Genomic DNA, 19,410 nt, shown 5'->3' with positions numbered 1-19,410 from the left:
GTGGTGCAGTGGATAAGGCACCAGGCCTGGAGTCTGGAAGACAGTTCAAATGTGGCCTCATATACTTACTAGCTGTGTGATCCTGGGCAAGTCACTTGGGGCTCTCTGCTTCAGCTTTCTCATCTATAAAATGAGCTGGAGAAGGAAATGGCAAACCAGTCTAGTACCTTTGCCAAAAAAACCCCAAATGGGATCACCAAGAGTCGGACATGACTGAAACTACTGCACAACAACAATAAAGTCAGATGACAGGGTTAGTGATGCAGAATCTTTTATCATCCACTTCAAGGCATCACAGTTTATTGGAAAGACTCTGGGACTTGTAATCATGAGACACAAATTGGATTCCTGTCTGCAACTTGAAAGCCATCTGGGCATGGGCAAATGACTTCATTCTGCTCCTCTGTTAGCTGATCTGGTAGAAGCTTTGTCAAGGAAAAAGGCTTAGACAATGACAGAAAATAGGTCTCTGGGTTATTTGTTGATTTCCTCATCTGTAAAGTAAGCATGTAATACTACTCCTACTATCTGTCTCATGGGCAGTGTGAAGAAAATGTTAAGGTTATAGGCATGCCAACTATTATTTAAAGAAGTTATTACTATTAGTCTGAGTTGTTACATAGCAATATGCATCCATGGCAATACCTCAACCATCGGTGATTTAGGCCACATGGAGACTTCTTGAACCAATGAGGATCATAAAACACCTAAATCTTAGCAAGTTCCTTGAAGATCATGGAGGGTATGTGACCACACAGGTGGTATCAGAGGCAGAACTTCACCCAGGTCTTACTGACTCTAAATACAGGATTTTATCCATTACATTGCCTTTCATATACCTATATCTATCAGTAGACTAGGTAACACAGTGGAAAGAACAATGGTTTGAGTCTGGGGACCAGGATTCAAATCTTAGCCCTGCCATTTACTTACTACCTGTGTTGTGTGTTCTTGGGCAAGTCATTTAACTTGCTTGAGCCAGGTTCCAGCAATGATAAATTGAGATTAAATGAGAAGACCACAGGCCCCTTCCAGCTCTTAATCTATAACCTGACACAGATATAAATGTTCATATGTGTACGTGTATCTTGTTGCTGTGCAGTTGTTTCAGCCATGTCTGAGTCTTGGTGACCCCATCTGGGATTTTCTTGGCAAACATACTGTTGACATTTGACATACTGACTTGACATTTCCTGCTCCAGTTCATTTTACAGATAAGGAAACTGAGGCAAACAGGGTAAAGTGACTTGCCCAGGGTCATACAGCTTTTAAGTGTCTGAGGCCACATTTGAACTCATGAACTTCCTGACTCCAGGCCCAGCATTCTATCCATGGCAACACCTAGCTGCCCCACTGTACTACCCATCTGATTGCATGTGTATCTATAACATGTAAAATATAAGTTGTTGCTAGAGGCAGCTAGGTGGCACAGTGGATATAGCATGGGACTAGGAGTCTGAAAGACTCGAGCTCTGATCCAACCTCAAGTAACACTTGTTTGCCCCAGTTTTCTCATCTGTAAGATGGGGATGATTATACCACCTACCTCCCAGGGGTTTTGTGAAGATCAACTAAGGTAATATTTGTAAAACACTTGCTTAAGCAAACCTTAAAGGGATGTCAACGTTAGCCCTCTTCACTATTATTTTGAATGATTAATTTAACAGTCTTCATAAAATGAAAGAAACTGCACACAGCATACATGGGACCAAATCTAGTGAAAAGTCTCCTACTGTAATGAATCAGGCACAAACATTTATAGGCTCAATGGGAGGAACTTACAAGTTTTACCAAACATTTAACTCTTTTTCTTTTTTGCAACTTCTAGGCCATGAAGGGAATTCTGAGACATACTGGAAGTTCAATAAGGCAGCTGAAAATGTACTCTACATATGTGCACTTTGGCTTCACCATCTTGGCAACAAGATTTATTGTCCCATGAGGGTATTATGGACTTCAGCTTTACCTCAGTAAATGCTTTCCTCTTAGGTCAATTAATCTTGACATTAAAATCAATGAAAATCAATATCCACTTAATATTTATAGCCTCAAAGGAAAAAAATCATGTATACCAGTCTCAACAAAGTCATCCATTGTAATTTTTGAAAGCATCTCACTGGCTTTCATTAACAAGGCAATCCAAGGGAACAGCGTAAGTAATAATAATATAATAATGATTGCTAGCACTTATACAGCACTTTATTCTGCAATGCACTTTACGTTAACTCACTGGATCTTTCCAACAACTCTATTAAGTAGGAGTTATTATTATTATTATTATTATTATTATTATTATTATTATTATTATCATCCCCATTTTTTGTAGATGAGAAAATTGAAATACTGAGAAATAAAGTCACTTGCCCAGCTAGTAAGTATATGACATAGGATTCGAACTCAGGTTTTCCTGATTCCAAGTATATCCACTATGTCACCTGTCTCCATCAGTTTGCTTTTAACTAGTCATCTGAGTAAGCTGTAAGCTGGTCATTCTAGAGGAAACTTGAAAAGCCATAGCACTCCAATGACCACTCATCACAAGAGCAGCACTGAGGCAGCAAGGTGATGCTTGGATGGCGGGGGCTGGATCTGGAATCAGGAGGACTTAAGTTCAAATCTAAACTTCAGACACTTACTAGCTGTGTGACCCTGGGCAAGTCATTTAACCTGTCTCAGCCTCAGTTTCCACATTTATAAAATGGTGATCATAATAGCACCTACCTCACAGGGTTATCATGAGGATGAAATGACATAACATTTACAAAATATTTTGAAAACCTTATACCTTAAATTATATAAAAGCTACCTGTCATCATCATCATCAGGCATGTGCTATTCTCTGAACCAAGAACGAAAGACTTATCAGGCAACTTAAGCACTAAAAAACAAGTTATAGCTAACATACAATTAAAGGACAGCATCATAGGAGGTAGAAATATGGAGTGGAAAGAAGCCAAGATTTTGAGCCAAATGCCTTTGACTTGAGCCTTGTATCTATAAATTACTATGTAACCTTAGGAAAGTCATTTAACTTCTCTGAGATTCAGTTTCCTCACCTACAAAATAGCAGGGGTGGCTGGTGGCTGGGAGGGGTGTGTTCTAAGGCCTCTTCCAACTTTAACACTCCATGACTGAAATTAAAAAGAGCCAGTTGGATATATTTGCCTATTAAAAAGTCAAGTTCGTTGAACTTAGATAACCATACCATTCTTCTTCAGCAGAACCATATAATGTGGAAAGAGCTCTAGCCTTAGAGTCAAAAGGCTCAGAAGCCCTGGGGTTGAGTCCTGACCCTTCCACCCACCAGCTCTGCAACATCACACAAATCACTTTACCTCTCAGGTTTGGAGACTGGTCCACCAGTAGGCAGAGGGCACTAGACCAAATAAGCTCTTCAGCTCACTTTCTGCTTTAATACTGTGTTTACAGATGCCCAGAGTTCTGCACTATCCTGTCCTTTCCATAATAAACCTCCTTAACTTCCTTCCTAAAAAATGGAAGCTGGGTTACAGCAGACATCTTATTTAAGAGAATAAGCTTTAGGACAAAATCTGTCACTAGTGTTAGCATGGAAATGAGAGTAATAAGTAAGGAATTTGAAAAATGTTTATAATAACTTCAAAGCTGCCTCAAATTTACATCCCCACCCCCACCCCCAAAATTCTGAGGAATGGAAAGATACTTAAATACAAAGATCAAAAACCTGCATCCAGGCTCAACATATTTCCCTTTTTGAAATCAAAGACCTGCTAGTTACCAGAAGCTCAGAGGTTCCTAATACATCCAACGTGAGGGACTGCATCCTTGAGTAGTGAACGCCGAGCTCTCGATGAATCCCAGAACACTCAATGCATGTCAGAATGCCCAGATTTGTGGAAAGCCAGGTAGGATCTGCCAGAGAAAAGGAACAAGGTTTACTATGTGATATAAGGAAGAGAAGAGTATGAGTGCCTTGTGGGCAAGGATCATGCTCACTTATCCTCTATTTAGGTGACCTACTGCATAATTATTGAGCATAGTATCGCCAACCTGTTTCAATCCCCAACATACCTGAGCGCTTCAATTAAAAAAAAAATCTGTAACAGCCACGTGTGAGATGACTGACTTTGACAGACTTAGCTCTTCTCAGCAATGCAAGGATCTAAGACATCTCCAAAAGTCTCATAATAGAATATGCTATCCACATCCAGAGAAAGAACTATGGAGTTTGAATGCAGATTGATGTTTTTTCCTTCTGTTTTGTTTTGTTTCTTTTCTCTTGTGGTTCCCCCTATTGGTTCTAATTCTTCTTTATAACATGACTAATGTGAAAATATGTTTAACAGAAATGTAAATGTAGAGCCTATGTCAGACTGCACGCCTTCTTGGGGAGGGGGGAGGAAAGAGATGAGAAAACAGGGTCAAGGAGGTGGACTGAGTTGCTCAGCATTACAAATAGCTCCAAATACGGTCAAGATTTCAACTTTTCCCATTCCAAACTTGGTGTTTTCTCACCGGAATAAGCTATCTCTCTTATCTAATGCAGGGTGCATCATCCACCCGTCCTTCCATCTATCCATTCACTCTATACTTATCCTGTAAACTCTCTTAAGGTGAGCTACACAGATGTGTATATAAACACATCCATATCTATCTCAGACATTTTCTTCCCTCTCTGCACCATGCTTATAAGAAAGCATATCCTGGTCAGAATTAGGCAAAAGGGAATGAAAGAAATTCAGTGACATAATATATGCAAAGCACTTTTCAAATCTTAAATTGATATATAAATAGAAGTTATCACCCATTCGGATCATCATTATCATCATAATCATTATTGTCACAGTTGCTTGGAGAGCTCATTTCCAGTTTTTTAAAGTTTTGTGATTCTTTGTACATATTCAAAGAACTTTATAGAGTCATTGTAAGCACAAAAGGATAGATGTGTGAGTTTATATTACCAGGATTGTAAAAATACAATAAAAATGGCAAGAACCTTGAATATTTTTTAAAAAGTATACAACACTATGATTTACAGGCAACTTTTTAGAAATGTATCTACTTTATAAAGGAAAGTATACTTAGGTAGGGTAGGTAGGTGGGGTAGGTGAGGAAGGTGTCTAAAAGCAACAACTCTTTCCAGATGTTCTAGTTTTGCTAAGTAGCAAATACTTTCCCCACTTATGTATCCTAACAAATAAGTACACCCCCAAAATAAAAAAAATCAATTCAAGAACAATTTACTAAGTTCCTACTAGGTGCCAGGCAAGCATATGACTGAAGTTAGAAGAATGAGATTCAAAACCCATCCCTAACATTACATGTATGACCTTTGGAGAGTCATTTAAACAATCTTGAGTTGCTACAATGTCCTTGAAATGAAGAGGTTGGCCTCCAAGATCTCTTCTAATTCTAAGTCTATGATCCTATGACAACAGAGACTTTGGGAATAGGATTTTGGAGTTTACTAATGATTCCCTCATTAATATAGAATTGTAAAGTCATAAAGGGCTTGAATGGACCTCAAAAGTCATCAAGTCCAACCCCCTACTTTTACAGATGAGGATAATGAGGCCTAGAGAGACAATGTGACTTGCCCAAAGGTCTTACAAATAGTAGAGTAGTAGTAGTGAAAGGCAGAGCCAAGATTCAAATACAGATCCCCAATCCCACACTACTTCCATGGCTCCCTGGGACCAGACAGATTCTAAAATTTTAGTAGACAGATCTCCTTTTTTTTAAAAGAAATCAGTGCGCCTTTCCTTTTAAAAAAAATTCTGAAATTCGCACAAAAAACTTTTTGTATTTCTACAATAGAATATGAAATAAGGATTGTATATGAAATGCTGACTATTCTGTATAGATTTTAAAAATATGTATATATATATATATATAGACACATACACACACATATATATATATATATGTATGTTCAGTAAGTTACTCTCAAAGTTCTTCTGTTTGTCTGTGCATCCCATCCTTTTGTTCTTTTCTATGTATTTTTTTGGAAAAGTATCAATGGCCACCATTTTTTGGAGGGAGGAACACATAACTATAGTAGCTAGCCCCCCTTTCCCACCCAAATCCCCAAGCTCCAATTAATTTTTTTTTAAAAAGCTTTTAACAAATGAGCATAGTCAAGACAAATACTATCAGGTGGTATAACAGGAAAAACATAGATCTAAGGTCAGAAGATCTAGATTTGAACATTAGCTCTGCTAATTATGAAATAGTAACAGCTAACATTTATATAGCATTTTCTATTAACGTGAGGCACTGTGCTAAGCACTTTACAATTATTATCTCATTTGATCCTTACAAGAACACTGGGAGGCAGGTGTGTCTATGTGTTAAAAGACCCACTTAATTCTGACATTCTATGTCACAAGAGACTGTTTAGCTCTCACATTCTACAGTTCCTACTCTGTGTCCTCTCCAGCAGTCCTGGCTGAGAAAATACTTCCCATCCTATTGCTGGGAAAGCAAAACCATGTGGTCTACACGAAGCTCATGAGGCATTTTTTTTTACAAGAGAGCTACTATGTTCATATAGGAATTGAGCCACTAAGCTAAAATGAAAATTTTACTTTTAGTACTTATTTTTCCCCAATTACATGTAAAAACAATTACCATTTGTTTTTAAAAAATTTTAAGTTACAAATTTTCTTCCCACCCCTCTCATTGTGAAGGCAAACAATTTGATATAGTTTATACAAGTGTAGTCATGCAAAACCTATTTCCATAGTAGTCATGTTGTAAAAGAAAAACACAGACCAAAATGAAAGCCCAAGAAAAATAAAGAAAGTAGAAAAAGTATGCTTTGATCTGTTAAAATGGAAATTTAAAACAACTATAAGACAACTAAAACATAAGCGGTCACCTGGTGCTCCACAGTCACAACAGACATCATTTCCAGTCATCCTCTGGATCTCTGATATAATCTCCTTTGTCAGCTCCTGGACAATGTTATTTTCTCCAGTGTTGTCATCACCTTTAAATGCATTATTTAAAGCTTCTTCCTTGCTATTCTGTAGTACAGACATCCATCTAAAAACAACAGTAAAGGCTACATGTAACAAGAACAATCTACAACTCCTCGGCCAAACCCTGAGCATAGCCCCAAATAACTTACATTTGACATTCCGGTTCATCTTCTGCTTGGAAGTGGTATGTTCTATCATCTGTGCAAGAGAGATTTCATACATTGAACAGCCAAACACTACATTCATAGATAATTACAAAAGAAAATAGCTGATAATTAACCCTGAGAATAATTTTAGTTCTCTACTGGAAAATTAATGATTTGTATAAAATCTCATTTCTTCACATCCTTCAAATGTCTACCCTTACCTAGTAATAATCGTACTTTTATAATGTAAATGAGCCAACCTGCACTGTTCTACTCAAGCCTATAGGCGCTGCTTCCAAAGACTCAAGCTACACACAAAGAAGGACATCTTCACAGAAAATGAGTTTATGCTATGCCACTATCTGCCAAAAAGCTTTGATTTTAACTTCTATTTATGTAGTTGGCATAAAAACCTTTATTAGAAGTCTTGTTAACAACTTCTAAAGCAAAACATAATCTCGTAGGGTTTTCTGACCTAGTTGTTTTTTTTTTAGGTTATCATGACAAAAACACACCAGAGAAAAACAGAATTAAAGGAGCTGCCAACTCATTTTCATACAATTAGAAGACAGTTGAATGATAATGCCTTATACTTCAAAAGTGCAGAGGTCAACAATCCTTCAAAACCATTGTGCAAATGAATTTTTATGGGGAGTGGGGTGCTTTTTGGTGGACAGTCAAAAAACATTTTTAGATACCTGAAACTTTTTTTTAAAAAATCTCTTGTTTTGCTAAGACAGTGAGTGTCAGGAAAGAGAGACAGAGGAGAAAGACAAAGAAAGAAAAAGAAAAAGAGTGAAGAAAGACAGAGGGAGGAGAGACAAAGGGAGGCAAAGAAGACAGAAAGAGAGTGGGGAGACAGAGAAAGAGAACGGGGATAGAGGAAAAGGGGAGGAGTGGAGACAGAAAGAGTAGGGAGACAGACACAGAGAGACCATGCCAACTCCTAAAAATGGGGGGGCAGAATGGTAGAAACGAGAGTGGGGGTGGGTATTGGCAGTAACTAGCCAAGAAAGGTTGGTAGGCACAGCCAATTCCATCATGGTTTTTTATACGTCTCAAACTATTTGTCCAAATATTATCTTACTTTATTCTTACACCTGTTCCTGGTGAGATAAGGGAGGTAGCATCTTCCTATTTACAGATAAGGACACTGAGTCATGAAGAAGTGACAAAGAAGTGGTATACCCCACATTATAAAGCTAGGTTATGTTGGAGCCAGATTTAGGATTCAGGTTTCCTGACTTCCTAAGTTTTCTAATTCTACCACTCCAATCTTTTTAGATGCTGGTATGACCTGGAGAGTCCTAAAGCCTAACCCTGAAACTACATTTTCACCCTCATTCAACATCTCTATCATAAATTCTAAATAACTAAGAATATGAATGAGAGCCAGTATCGAGTTAGGAAAACTTGGATTCAAGTCCTGCTCGTCACATTCTGGCTTGTGTGACCTTTGGCCTATTGGTCATATAACTACTCTGTGCCCCTAAAACCATCTTAGATAAAGCACAATAAAGTTCAGCTGTCTTCTGTGCACTGTCTTCCCCCACTAAATTGTAAGGACCTTTTGGTTGACTGTCTTTTTTTTTTTTTTTTGCATTTGCGGCCCCAGTGCTTAACACAGTACCTGGCACATAGTGGGCACTTAATAAAAGTTTATTGACTGATCAATCGAGCTGTATGAATAGTAGAATATTTCTTACCAGGAACTCTCTGTACCAATGAATTTGAGAGTTCTGGACCAAAAAAGGTTTGTTTTTTTTGGTAAAATAATAAAAGGATAGAAACATTGTATAATTAAGGTATAGTTTCAATCCAACCCCAGCAAGTAACGAGCCTTATTTTGCTGACCCAATTGGCAGCTTCTGAATTTTCATAAGGAAGTTCGGTTACTGAGGTATGCCTATGTGACAGAACTATGTACCAAGACAAAATAAGCCCACGAACACTTATGTATAATCAGTCTTATTGGCAGGCTGCACCACATCTCAGGAACCTGCATTAGAATCCATCCACTGACAGCTGAGAAATTTTCGGCTCAAACCAAGCTTGTCCCTTGTTTGAAGGGGAAATCCACTACGGGGGAGGATGGTAGAAGGATTTTTTCCCCCTCTGTGCCTTGCAAGATACATTATTATGCAAAAAAAGGAGTCAAGGCAGCTATAAGGTATATGACTACAAAAATGATATAAAAGAAGGATGGGAAAGATCAGAAAAATAAACTCCAATGATGTGATAGGGCTTTGAAAGGGATGGGGTTGTTTCCTAGGGATAAAGAAAAGCTGCTTTACTCTTTTACAAATTCCAAGCAGACCATAAACTTTATAACTTAATATCATGCGCAACAAACATCTATATAACAGGAGCTCAAAATGTAGGCTCAATTAATGACCCAATATTTCCTATGCTTACTACGTAAGAATGAGGACAACTTATGTATGGTACAGGAGAATGAGGATAATCAAAATCAGACAGTCAACCAAGAGCTGGAGAGCTAGAAGGGACCTATGGAGTCTGGTCCAGACATTGATGCTAACCAGCTATGTGACCTTAGCCAAGTCATTTCCCTTTCCTAGGTCTTAGTTTCTTCATATATAAAATAAAGGGTTGGAATAGATGAGCTCCAAGTTCCTTTCCAGTTCTTTAAGATTATAGGATCAGACCTTTTAGAGAAACAAGACAACCACTTCTGAGAGTAAAGGGTGAAGGGTTACAAGAAAATTACAAAAGAAATTTCTAGGAGAGGATTCTGGGAAGATGGCAGAGTAGGTCAGAAAATTCTAAGCTCTCAAGATTTTCCCCCCCAAAAAGAGACAAAATAGCATCTTAGGTCAAGTAAAGTTTGGGTAAAAATAAGTAAGAATAGGGGCACAACTGGAGTCTTCCTGGGACATTTCGAGATCAGAAAAAAAATCCCAGGACAAGGATGAAGAGTAAACACCTCCAGACCTCCAGGGTGGGGCCTGTAAAGAAGTCACAAGCCCTGGGGTTACCTGGTTTGGGACTCTGCCCCAGCCCCAGAAACTTTTACCCCCAGGAGAGTGAGAGGAGTTGGACATCTAAGCCCAGGAAGATCAAAGGAACCTCTGCTGATAAGGAACTCGAGACCCAGCTGTGCTGTGGAGAGTGGGGTGGAGGGTGGGGGCAAGAAGGAACCAGCATATATCGGGTGAGTGCAGAAGCATTGGGGCAGAAGGCCCCTGCCTGTGGGCACTTACAGAAGGCTGGCAGTTTGGCTTTGGTTCTAGGCTAGAGGGGAGAACTGAAGATTTGGGGCAAGAGGCACCATCCCCCATACCCCAGGGCTAGAGGTGATTACAAAAATTAAGCTACTCCTACAAAAAAGGCAAAGGCAAAGGCAAAGGAGAAAGAATCCAATCATAGAAAGCTATTAGAGGAATACAGAAGATCGGAGTTCATCTTCAGAGGAGGATAATGAAGCAAAGAAACCCCCATTCTACCCCAAAGAGTAACGTCTGCTGGTCACCTGCCCAAAAATAATTTATGGAAGAACTTAAAAAGAACTTAAAAATTAAATGAGAGAGATGGAGGAAAAACCAAAAAAAAAAGAATCCAAATAATTAAACAAAAGATAAATAATGAAAAAATAGAAGAGAAAGTGAAACATCTTATAAGAAAAACAACAGATCTAGAGAACAGATCAAGAAAAGAAAACATAAAAATAATTGGATTAACTGAAAGCTATGATCAAAAAAAGACTCTTGAGGGGCAGCTAGGTGGCGCAGTGGATAGAGCACTGGCCCTGGAGTCAGGAGGACCTGAGTTCAAATTCGGCCTCAGACCAAACACTTGACGCTTACTAGCTGTGTGACCCTGGGCAAGTCACTTAACCCCAATTGTCTAAAACAACCCCCTCCCAAAAGAGTAAAAGAACTGGGGCTCTGGCCAAAAATATCATACCCAGCAAAGTTAAGCATAATCCTGAATGAAAAAAAAATAGACATTTGATCAGCTGTCAGACTTTCAAAATTTTGTTAAAAAAAAAACACAAAACAAAAAACACAAGTCTGAACTTAATAGAAGACTTTACATATAAGAGCCAAGAGAAACATAAGGTACATACCAAAGACTGATTACAAGGGGTCAATAAGGACAGACCTTTTACTTTTCATATAGGTAAAATGCCAAACGTATGTGTAAGATCCTTATTAACAACTGGTAGCTCATAAGAAATACTGGGGTAGACCTGAGTATGATATGACTTTAAAAAGTAATACCATTTAGGAACAGCTAAAAAGAGAAATTGTTTTATACAAATGAGGTGCAAGAGGAAGAACTGATACAGGGGAATCAGATGAAGAAGGATGGCTGGTAGTTCTGGTAACCCACTTTCATCAGGAATGGGTTTAAGAGGGAACAATACATGTATATTTAGAAGAGTATAAAAGTCTTCTAAATTTAGAAGAAATAAAATGGTGAGGGGATAGGGAGGGGGGAGAGGACAAGGAAAGGATCTCTAGAGGGGAGGGTGAGGGAACAGGTAAAAGGGGGTTATAGAATGGTGTTTAGATTTATGGGAACAGGAGGATAAGGGAGGGATCCTTGAAGGGGGTAGGCTAAGTAACAGAAAGGCAAGGTAGCAGATAGAAGTAAAGAAGAGGAATCAGGAGGGACAGGAAACGAGATATGCACAAACAAAACAAATATCAGGAGTAGAATTTGTTTGGGAAAGTATATGTCTATATCTATAGCTATAGCGAAATATATCCTCACTCGGTTATAGCCTTCTGGGGAGAGGTGGAAAAAAAGAACAATGTAAAAAAAGTGCACAGCAGAGAATAAAAGAAAAGTTAAAAGGAAACAAAGAAAAGATGGACAGCTCCTGACACAAGGTGTGGGATTTATCAGTCAGGCTTTCTTGAAATGAAAATTTATCATTACACATTTTGGATTCTCTCTTATGTTCTGCTATGCACATGACATGCTTTCCCCCCCTTTTCTTTGTAATTAAGTTCCAATATTTAAGTTCATGATATGTTTTTACCCCTTTTCTCTATTCTGTATTTGTGTTCTGGTGTTTGAGTCTAAAAAAAACCCTCTAAATTTAAATCTAGACCACATCTTAAAGGTTTGAGACATAAAGAAAAGTTCTTGAAAAAACAGGGGTTTTGTACCCCTCTTCATATTCCAGAGTTCTCCCTATATTTCTGCCTGTCCCCATTGCTACAACTGGATCAGAATGGTAAAGTTCTTGCAGAAGGCAGAGGGAAAGAAAAGAAGGAATTTACAGTGAAATACCATGAAGAACACACTCAAAACTCCTAATTCCTCTGCAAAAAATTTAGCTAAGTAGGTACACCCTTACATGAAGGAATAATAAGAGTTATGATATGAGGGAAAGGTTCATTTGACTGTCATGGGGTTTTCTCTCTCTTTCTTTCTTTTTTTGATTTGTTTTGTTTTTTTCTAGCAAAGCAACTGAGGTTAAGTGACTTGCCCAGGGCCACACAGCTAGTAAGTATCAAGTGTCTAAGGCTGCATTTGAACTCTGGTCCTCCTCACTCCAGGGCCAGTGCTGTATCTACTGTGCTACCAGCTGCCCCTTCTCTCTTTTTAAGGGAACATCATGGTGGTAGAAAGAGCACTGGGAACAGAAGACCTGACAAAGAGAGGATCCAAACAGATCCTGACAGACTAGAACACCGGGCCAAATGTAATCAGATGAAATTTTTTAAGGATAAATGTGAGGTCTTAAACTTTGGTTCATAAAATCAGCTTCAAAAATATAAGATGGGGGGCAGCTAGATGGTTCAGTGGATAGAGCATGGGCCTTGGAGTCAGGAGGACATGAGTTCAAATCTGGCCTCAGACACTTGACACTTACTAGCCGTGTGACCCTGGGCAAGTCACTTAACCCCACTGCTTAGCAACAACAACAACAACAAAATAAGATGGGTAGTTCACTTGAAAAAAGATATGGAGGATTCTACAGACTACAAACTCAGTACAAAGCAACAGTATTACACACCATTCAAAAAATCTAATGAATTCTCAGGCTATAGTAATAGGGAAGTGATAATCCTACTGTATCTTGCTCTGATCATATCTAGATTATTAATTAAAGGAGAAGATTGGACTAAATCAGAAGTTCTTAAACTGGGGCCTCTGAATTTGTTTTATTTAATATATTGACAACTATATTTCAGTACAATTGGTTTCTTTTGTAATCCTATGTATTTTATGTATTGGAAAACATCATTCTGAGAAGCGGTCCAAAGACTTTACCAGATTGCCAAAAGAATCGATGACACAAAAAAGGTTAAGAACCGCTGGACTAGACGGAAGTCTAAGATCCCTTTTTCTAGCACTAAATCTTATTATGGTTTTATGAAAAGGATCTTAGATATTGTTTAACTCAATTCCCTCTTCCTATTGAGCAACAGTTCTCAAATTATGGTCCAAAGACTTTTTTAGGGGGTCCATGAGTTCTAAACCATTTAAAAATAATGCTAGAACGTGTTAATTTCTAGGACAGTAATTCAATAGATTATCCCAAAGAAACAAAAGAAGGATGCCCTCAGTAGTTTTCAAGAGTGTGAAGGGGTCCTAAGGACAAAAAGTTTGAGAAATTCTGCTCCAGATGATGAGTAAGAAAAAAAAAACTTGAGGATAGAGGGGTGAAAGGCACAGGACAAAGAATTACAAAAGGATTACAAGACAGTAACAAAGAGTTGTACAAGTTATTAAGTTTAAATCTGGCCCATGTTCCCCTAAGAGGGAAAGTAATTTTCCCCTATGTCACTCATGATTTCTTATTACCTGTTCCCACGCACTTTCTATTATACTACTGCATCCCTGCATAAAGATGTGTACTGTACGTTGTCAAAGGGTTAACAAAAATCTTCTATGAACCCATCCTCCCTAACTCCTGAATAATCAAATTGTAATGATCTTATTAAAGCCAGGCAAGAAGGCTCTGTAGATATAGTACTCAGGATAAAAACCTCAAAGGGACATCAGGACAGCAGAAAGAGGGATCCCGGGAAAAGAGGCAGAAACCAAATAAAGATCATATGGCCTCTTTGGCAATGTTACCTTAAACTGGCACTGGTAAATGCTTTTAGATTCCCCAAGATGACTGACATGATTTTTGGACATTTACACTTGGGTTTTTAGGAAAATTACCAGTAAGAATTACTTGCCCCTACGATATGATCATAGGACCATAGATTTAAAGCAGGGAGGAATCTTCTGAGTCATCCAGTCCACAGACATTAGAGCTAAGATTTAAACCCAAGCTTTATAGATTCTTCCATGGCTATATGATTCACAGTAATTTAAGAATACTCTTTCATATGGCTACTTATAGCTTTAAATTCTTCTTCAGAGAACTGTTTACTTATATTGTGTAACCATTTGTGTTAGTTCCTTTTAGATTCCTTGACTATTAGGCCCATATCAGAGATATCAGAAGCAAAGATCCCCCCTGCCCCTTTTTAATAGCTTCCTTTCTTATCTTAGTTGCACTGAAAATTCTTTTCAATTTCAAGAAACTGAATTATTTTATCTTATGATTGCCTCTATCCATTGTTTGGTTAAAATACTATTTATAGCCACAGTTGTGAAAGGTACATAATTGGGTTTTAATTTTTTATATTATGACCTTTAATATCCATTTAGAGCTTCTTGTGATAAATGGTATAAAACGTTGTTCTTAATCCTAACTTCAGCCAAACTATTTTTTCCATTTTCTCAGCAGTTTTTGTCAAATAATTGCCTCTAATCCTCTTTCAAGGGGAGAGTGCTGATTTGCTTTTTAAAAACAAGGAACTATAATTATATTTATTTCTAATCTTCTCCACTAAAGTCAGAACAATTTCTATAGAGTCATCTACTAGATTGTAGAAAGCATGCAACTGGTACTAGTGGAGCAGTATCCACAACGATGGGGTCATGGATCCCTAAAATAATTCCACTAGTACCAATGTACCCACCTTCAGGGACAAGTATGTGTTCCTTTTTTTGTTTTTGGTGAGGCAATTGGGGCTAAGTGACTTGCCCAGGGTCACCCAGCTAGTAAGTGTCAACTGTCTGAGTCAGGTTGCCCCTAGGGACAAGTACCTGTTGATAAAAAATAGGCTGATGGGTTGTCTGTAATTATTTACAAATCTGAATCAAAGGCTTCGTAACGTCATAGGTAGTTACTACAAGCGATAGGAACAAGGAGGCTCGTGGCTATTTTAATTTGGTGCCTACAACACAGCTGAAGCTTAGTACTGATTAAACAGCAACCTCACAGAACTGCAGAGGGGGAGCTATTGCGGTGGGGCAGCTAGGTGGCACAGTAGTTAGAGCGTCAGGAAGACTCATCTCCCTGTGTTCAAATCCAGCCTCACACACTTGCTAGCTGTGTGACCCTGGGTGAGTCAATTCACAGTTTGCCTCAGTTTCCTCATCTGTAAAATGAGCTGGAGAAGGAAACAGCAAACCACTCCAGTATTTTTGCCAAGAAAACTCCAAACGAGGTCACGAAGAGTTGGACACGATTTTACAACAAGAAGCTGTTATGTTGCTCAAAACAAGGGAACCTTGGAGGCTAATATTAAAAAATGTCCCCCTCCCAACTCCCAATTCCCTACATTCCACAGGGATCTCAGAAAACCCTACGTGATATGAGGTCAAAACATTTCTTCTCTTCTGGGTTTGTTTTCACTTGGCAGGTTAAGAGATTGAGCTTCGCAGGAGGACGGTTAGCCTATGATGAGAAAAGGGAAAACACAAAATAACATTATTTAATAGCAGGCATGTCCTTAAAAAAGGATTTTTCTATTTGCTACAATAGTCCTTAGAATAGATTATATTACAAAAACCATTTCAAGCAATCAATAGGAGGATACAAAGTTTAGGTAGGACATGGTCTCAGGCCTCAAGGATCTGCTAAGTCTAGAAGGCGCAAGATAGGTATGTTCAGACCCTCTTTCTGTGGATTCTTCTCATCCAAGATCTGCATTCAAGGTAAAGGGTAAATATTTTTTTCTGTGTGGTTTAAGCTTAACACCAGATATGACCATAACTAAATCTCTTAGTGTAATCAATGTGTCTATTCCGGCTCAGGGGATCCAGCCATACCTGGCTGGGTCTGAAATGCTTTGCAGTTCAATTTTAGAGTCATTAAGTCCTAATACCTGCTGATGAAACAGAATGGCCACTGACTGACACAGACCTTCAGCTCCCTTTTCTGGCTAAATTAAAAATGCATCTATAAATGTAAACACACTGCTAACTCCCAGCAGGGATAAAGAAAGCTGAAGAGTACACTTCGCAATAATTATTGCCTTCAGAGAGCACAAATGGCAGATAAGTAATTTTCTCTTCTTCTTGAAGTGATGACAGATAACAGATCCATACTTCTGGAGACTAAAAAAGCTTTTGAGAGGTGTCTTTTAAAGTAAAGCACCTCTGTCATTGAAGTTTCAACAAAACACCCCACATTCACACATCTACTCCTGCACGTTAGCTACAGAATAAAAAAAAAGAAAGGTGTCAAAAATAGCTATTTTTCTCTCCTTTTCATAAAGCATCATAATTAGCCCATTGGAATATAGCATAGGAGAATGATTTACTTTTATTTAGAAAAAAGAAATGTTTTAAGATAGCAAAACGGCCTAAGATTTCTTCCGGTGAAACATACTATTCTGCCCCTCACCGACCTCCCAGGTTTGCTAAGGAAGAGCTAAAGTAAATAATTTTCAAATTTTGCCAAGTTCAAATAGAATACAACCTCTGGCCACTGTATCCAACAAAATGAAAGAAAATAAGAAAATTCTGTATAGTAGAATCTTGTTTATTTGCAACAACTGGTATTCATTTAACATAACCCAAGTTATTTGAATATCTTGAGAGTCCTATGAGATCCTCCCCTTCCACACACAAGTACATCACTATTCCCCATAAAATGACCCAGGACAATCTCCCCCCAGATCCTATTCTGTAGGCTCTCCAGGAGTAGTGGTGAGGACTGGTTGTGTTGAGTTGTCTTAGTTGGTATCAACTTTTCCTTTATTTTCTCTAAGATAATAGGATTTTGATCTTGAAGGGTTTTAGGGTTCATCTAGTCTAAACCCTCCATTTTACAGATGAGGAACTTCTCCCTTCTCAGGGGGGTGAAGTAATTGTCCTAAGGTTATTCATAGTCTTCTGACTCCAAATTAAATAAAAAAAGTTCTATAAAGTGCTAAAGGCATTCTTTGTCTTTTCAGGTATTATTCATTAGAGTGTCACAATGAAGACCTTTGAACTTCCTCATAATTTGGATAAACTTAGACCAGATTCATGCTATTCCTCTAAAAGTCAATGTCTATTAACATCCACACAAAATGAAGAATATACTATTCTACAGTGAAGGAACCCTACCCCACTGTTCATCATCATGTTATTTTTAGCATGTATATGATATCTGTGAAAACTGTCAATTTCCTATTCCCTATTTGACTGCAAGAGACTATATGCTTACAGGGGGCTTCTGAATCTATTAAACTGCACACAAATTACTGGTATGTACTAAGCTTAAAGAGGTATATTTACTACAAGGGATCTATGATCTCATACACACAGGTACTTCTTATGGTGAAGAACACAACTCATCTATGTCTCACATCCTCTCTGATCTGGATTCATATTGGCCCACAAATCCTCTGCTGATGATTCACCCAACATGCTGGGACTAGTCTACTTCTGGGACACCTAATATGTTGTGGTTCTCAGCACATCACTCAGGCTTCCCATCTGTTCTTATCCCTTGCTCACCCCATATGACCAGTTAACCACCTTCTGATCATACCTCTCCTAGATTATCTATTCTAAGCCATTTCTTGCAGGCAAATCATCTTTGGTAAACCTGCAATTTTGATTCTTTGGAACCACTGCCATAGATCATTAGGAGAATGTTGGTGTCAAAAAGATGGCCTTTTATGTCTCAGAGCAGCTATGGTCACTCATGAAATATAATCTAATAGTACATATATTGGGAAGAGTAATGAGGGAATGATAGTAGTACCTTGTTAAATATAGGTAAATTGCTGATGGCTTCCTTGACTGAAAAAATGTTTGAATATATCTGCAACAATGGATTACTGCATTGGTAGTGACAAGGAACTTTATATAATGTAACATATAAATTTAAAATAATTCAGTTTCAATTTAAAATAATTTAAATTTAAAAGAAATTTTCCAATTAATGCCCTGCTCCAACAAATACCAAACTATATCCTTCCATCTTCTGGTTTACAAAATAATTTTCACTCTCTATAAAGAAAAGTCTCATTAAATTAAGCATTTAGTTTAAGGGAAAAACTTTTTAAAATACCTCTGGACATAATTCCAAACTTTGGACAAATGGATCTCAATTAAGCCTAGTCCTAATTGGATACCCTATCCTAGTTAAGTGTCCTATTTACCTATGTCTACATGATTAAACTAATTGTACAGCAATAAAGCCCGTAGGATTGGAGTTAGGAAGAAGGAAATGTTCATTGACTCACTGAGGATCATATATTAAAAAAATTAAAGCCAGTTATCTAGGGAGGAGAATATGAAGTTCATAAGCCTTTTTTGTTTCTTGACTATTTAGGAAAAAAGAGAATGCCTCCTTATTGTTACTAATATCACAGAAAAGACCAGGCAAGAGAACACTGGTAATCTATACCTTCACAACTGACTTCTAAATCTCTCAGAACAAAGCTCAAATTTCTTTCCACATCCTTCCCGAATCTACTACTAACCCAATTCTGGAAAACTAACAACATGGAGTAATGAGAGTTATTTGACCCTAGAGCAAAGTCATATGGAAACTATAAAAGAGGCCAAGGATCATTTCTTACCAGCATGGGTAAGAATTATTAGCCTTAGCCAACAGGGAACCCTAAACTTTAATATACAGTGGTGGGTGTCATTATCCTTTAGCTAGTTGGGGGGAGGTGAGGGAAACCTATTATTTAAGTCTAAGGTACTTGCCAGCTTCCAAGAAAGGACTTTCTCCCCCTAACATCACAAATATAGTTTCTGATTCCTTCTCTTAAAGAACTGATTTGCAGCTGTGCATCAGATCCTACTCCTGGGTGCCTATTTAGACAGCTGCACTGGAAAATAGTCCTTTTTCCTGATTGCAAGTTAACACACGAAGGAGACATTAACTGTGTAATACACATATACATGAAAAACAAAAAACAAAAAACCCTCAAATCCTCAAAGACACTCTTCCTCAGCATTGGTTGACTTTATTCATCACCTGCAATGACTGACTACATAAAATAGCAAATGGAGGAGGGAAGTGAGTTTCT

At 38.1% G+C, this 19,410-nt stretch overlaps 1 protein-coding gene across 5 annotated transcripts in view; it reads right to left on the bottom strand.

Annotated features, from left to right (window-relative positions):
- The window catches only part of ASAP2 (ArfGAP with SH3 domain, ankyrin repeat and PH domain 2), a 254,664-nt gene that overhangs the window by 69,667 nt on the left and 165,587 nt on the right, over positions 1-19,410 (bottom strand). For all 5 annotated transcript variants that reach the window (XM_020992602.2, XM_078149760.1, XM_020992604.2 and 2 more), the window contains exons 13-16: positions 15,740-15,827; positions 7,112-7,160; positions 6,860-7,026; positions 3,758-3,891 (exon numbers count right to left, since the gene is read on the bottom strand). In XM_020992602.2, the coding sequence (XP_020848261.1) occupies positions 3,758-3,891; positions 6,860-7,026; positions 7,112-7,160; positions 15,740-15,827 (438 nt within the window). The remainder of the gene's footprint in view (positions 1-3,757; positions 3,892-6,859; positions 7,027-7,111; positions 7,161-15,739; positions 15,828-19,410) is intronic.

The sequence above is a fragment of the Phascolarctos cinereus genome, unplaced genomic scaffold (genome assembly GCF_003287225.1).
Source record: "Phascolarctos cinereus isolate Bilbo 61053 unplaced genomic scaffold, phaCin_HiC Scaffold_2;HRSCAF=192, whole genome shotgun sequence".
Classification (NCBI taxonomy): Eukaryota; Metazoa; Chordata; class Mammalia; order Diprotodontia; family Phascolarctidae; genus Phascolarctos; species Phascolarctos cinereus.
This window is presented reverse-complemented; position numbering and strand designations above follow the sequence as displayed.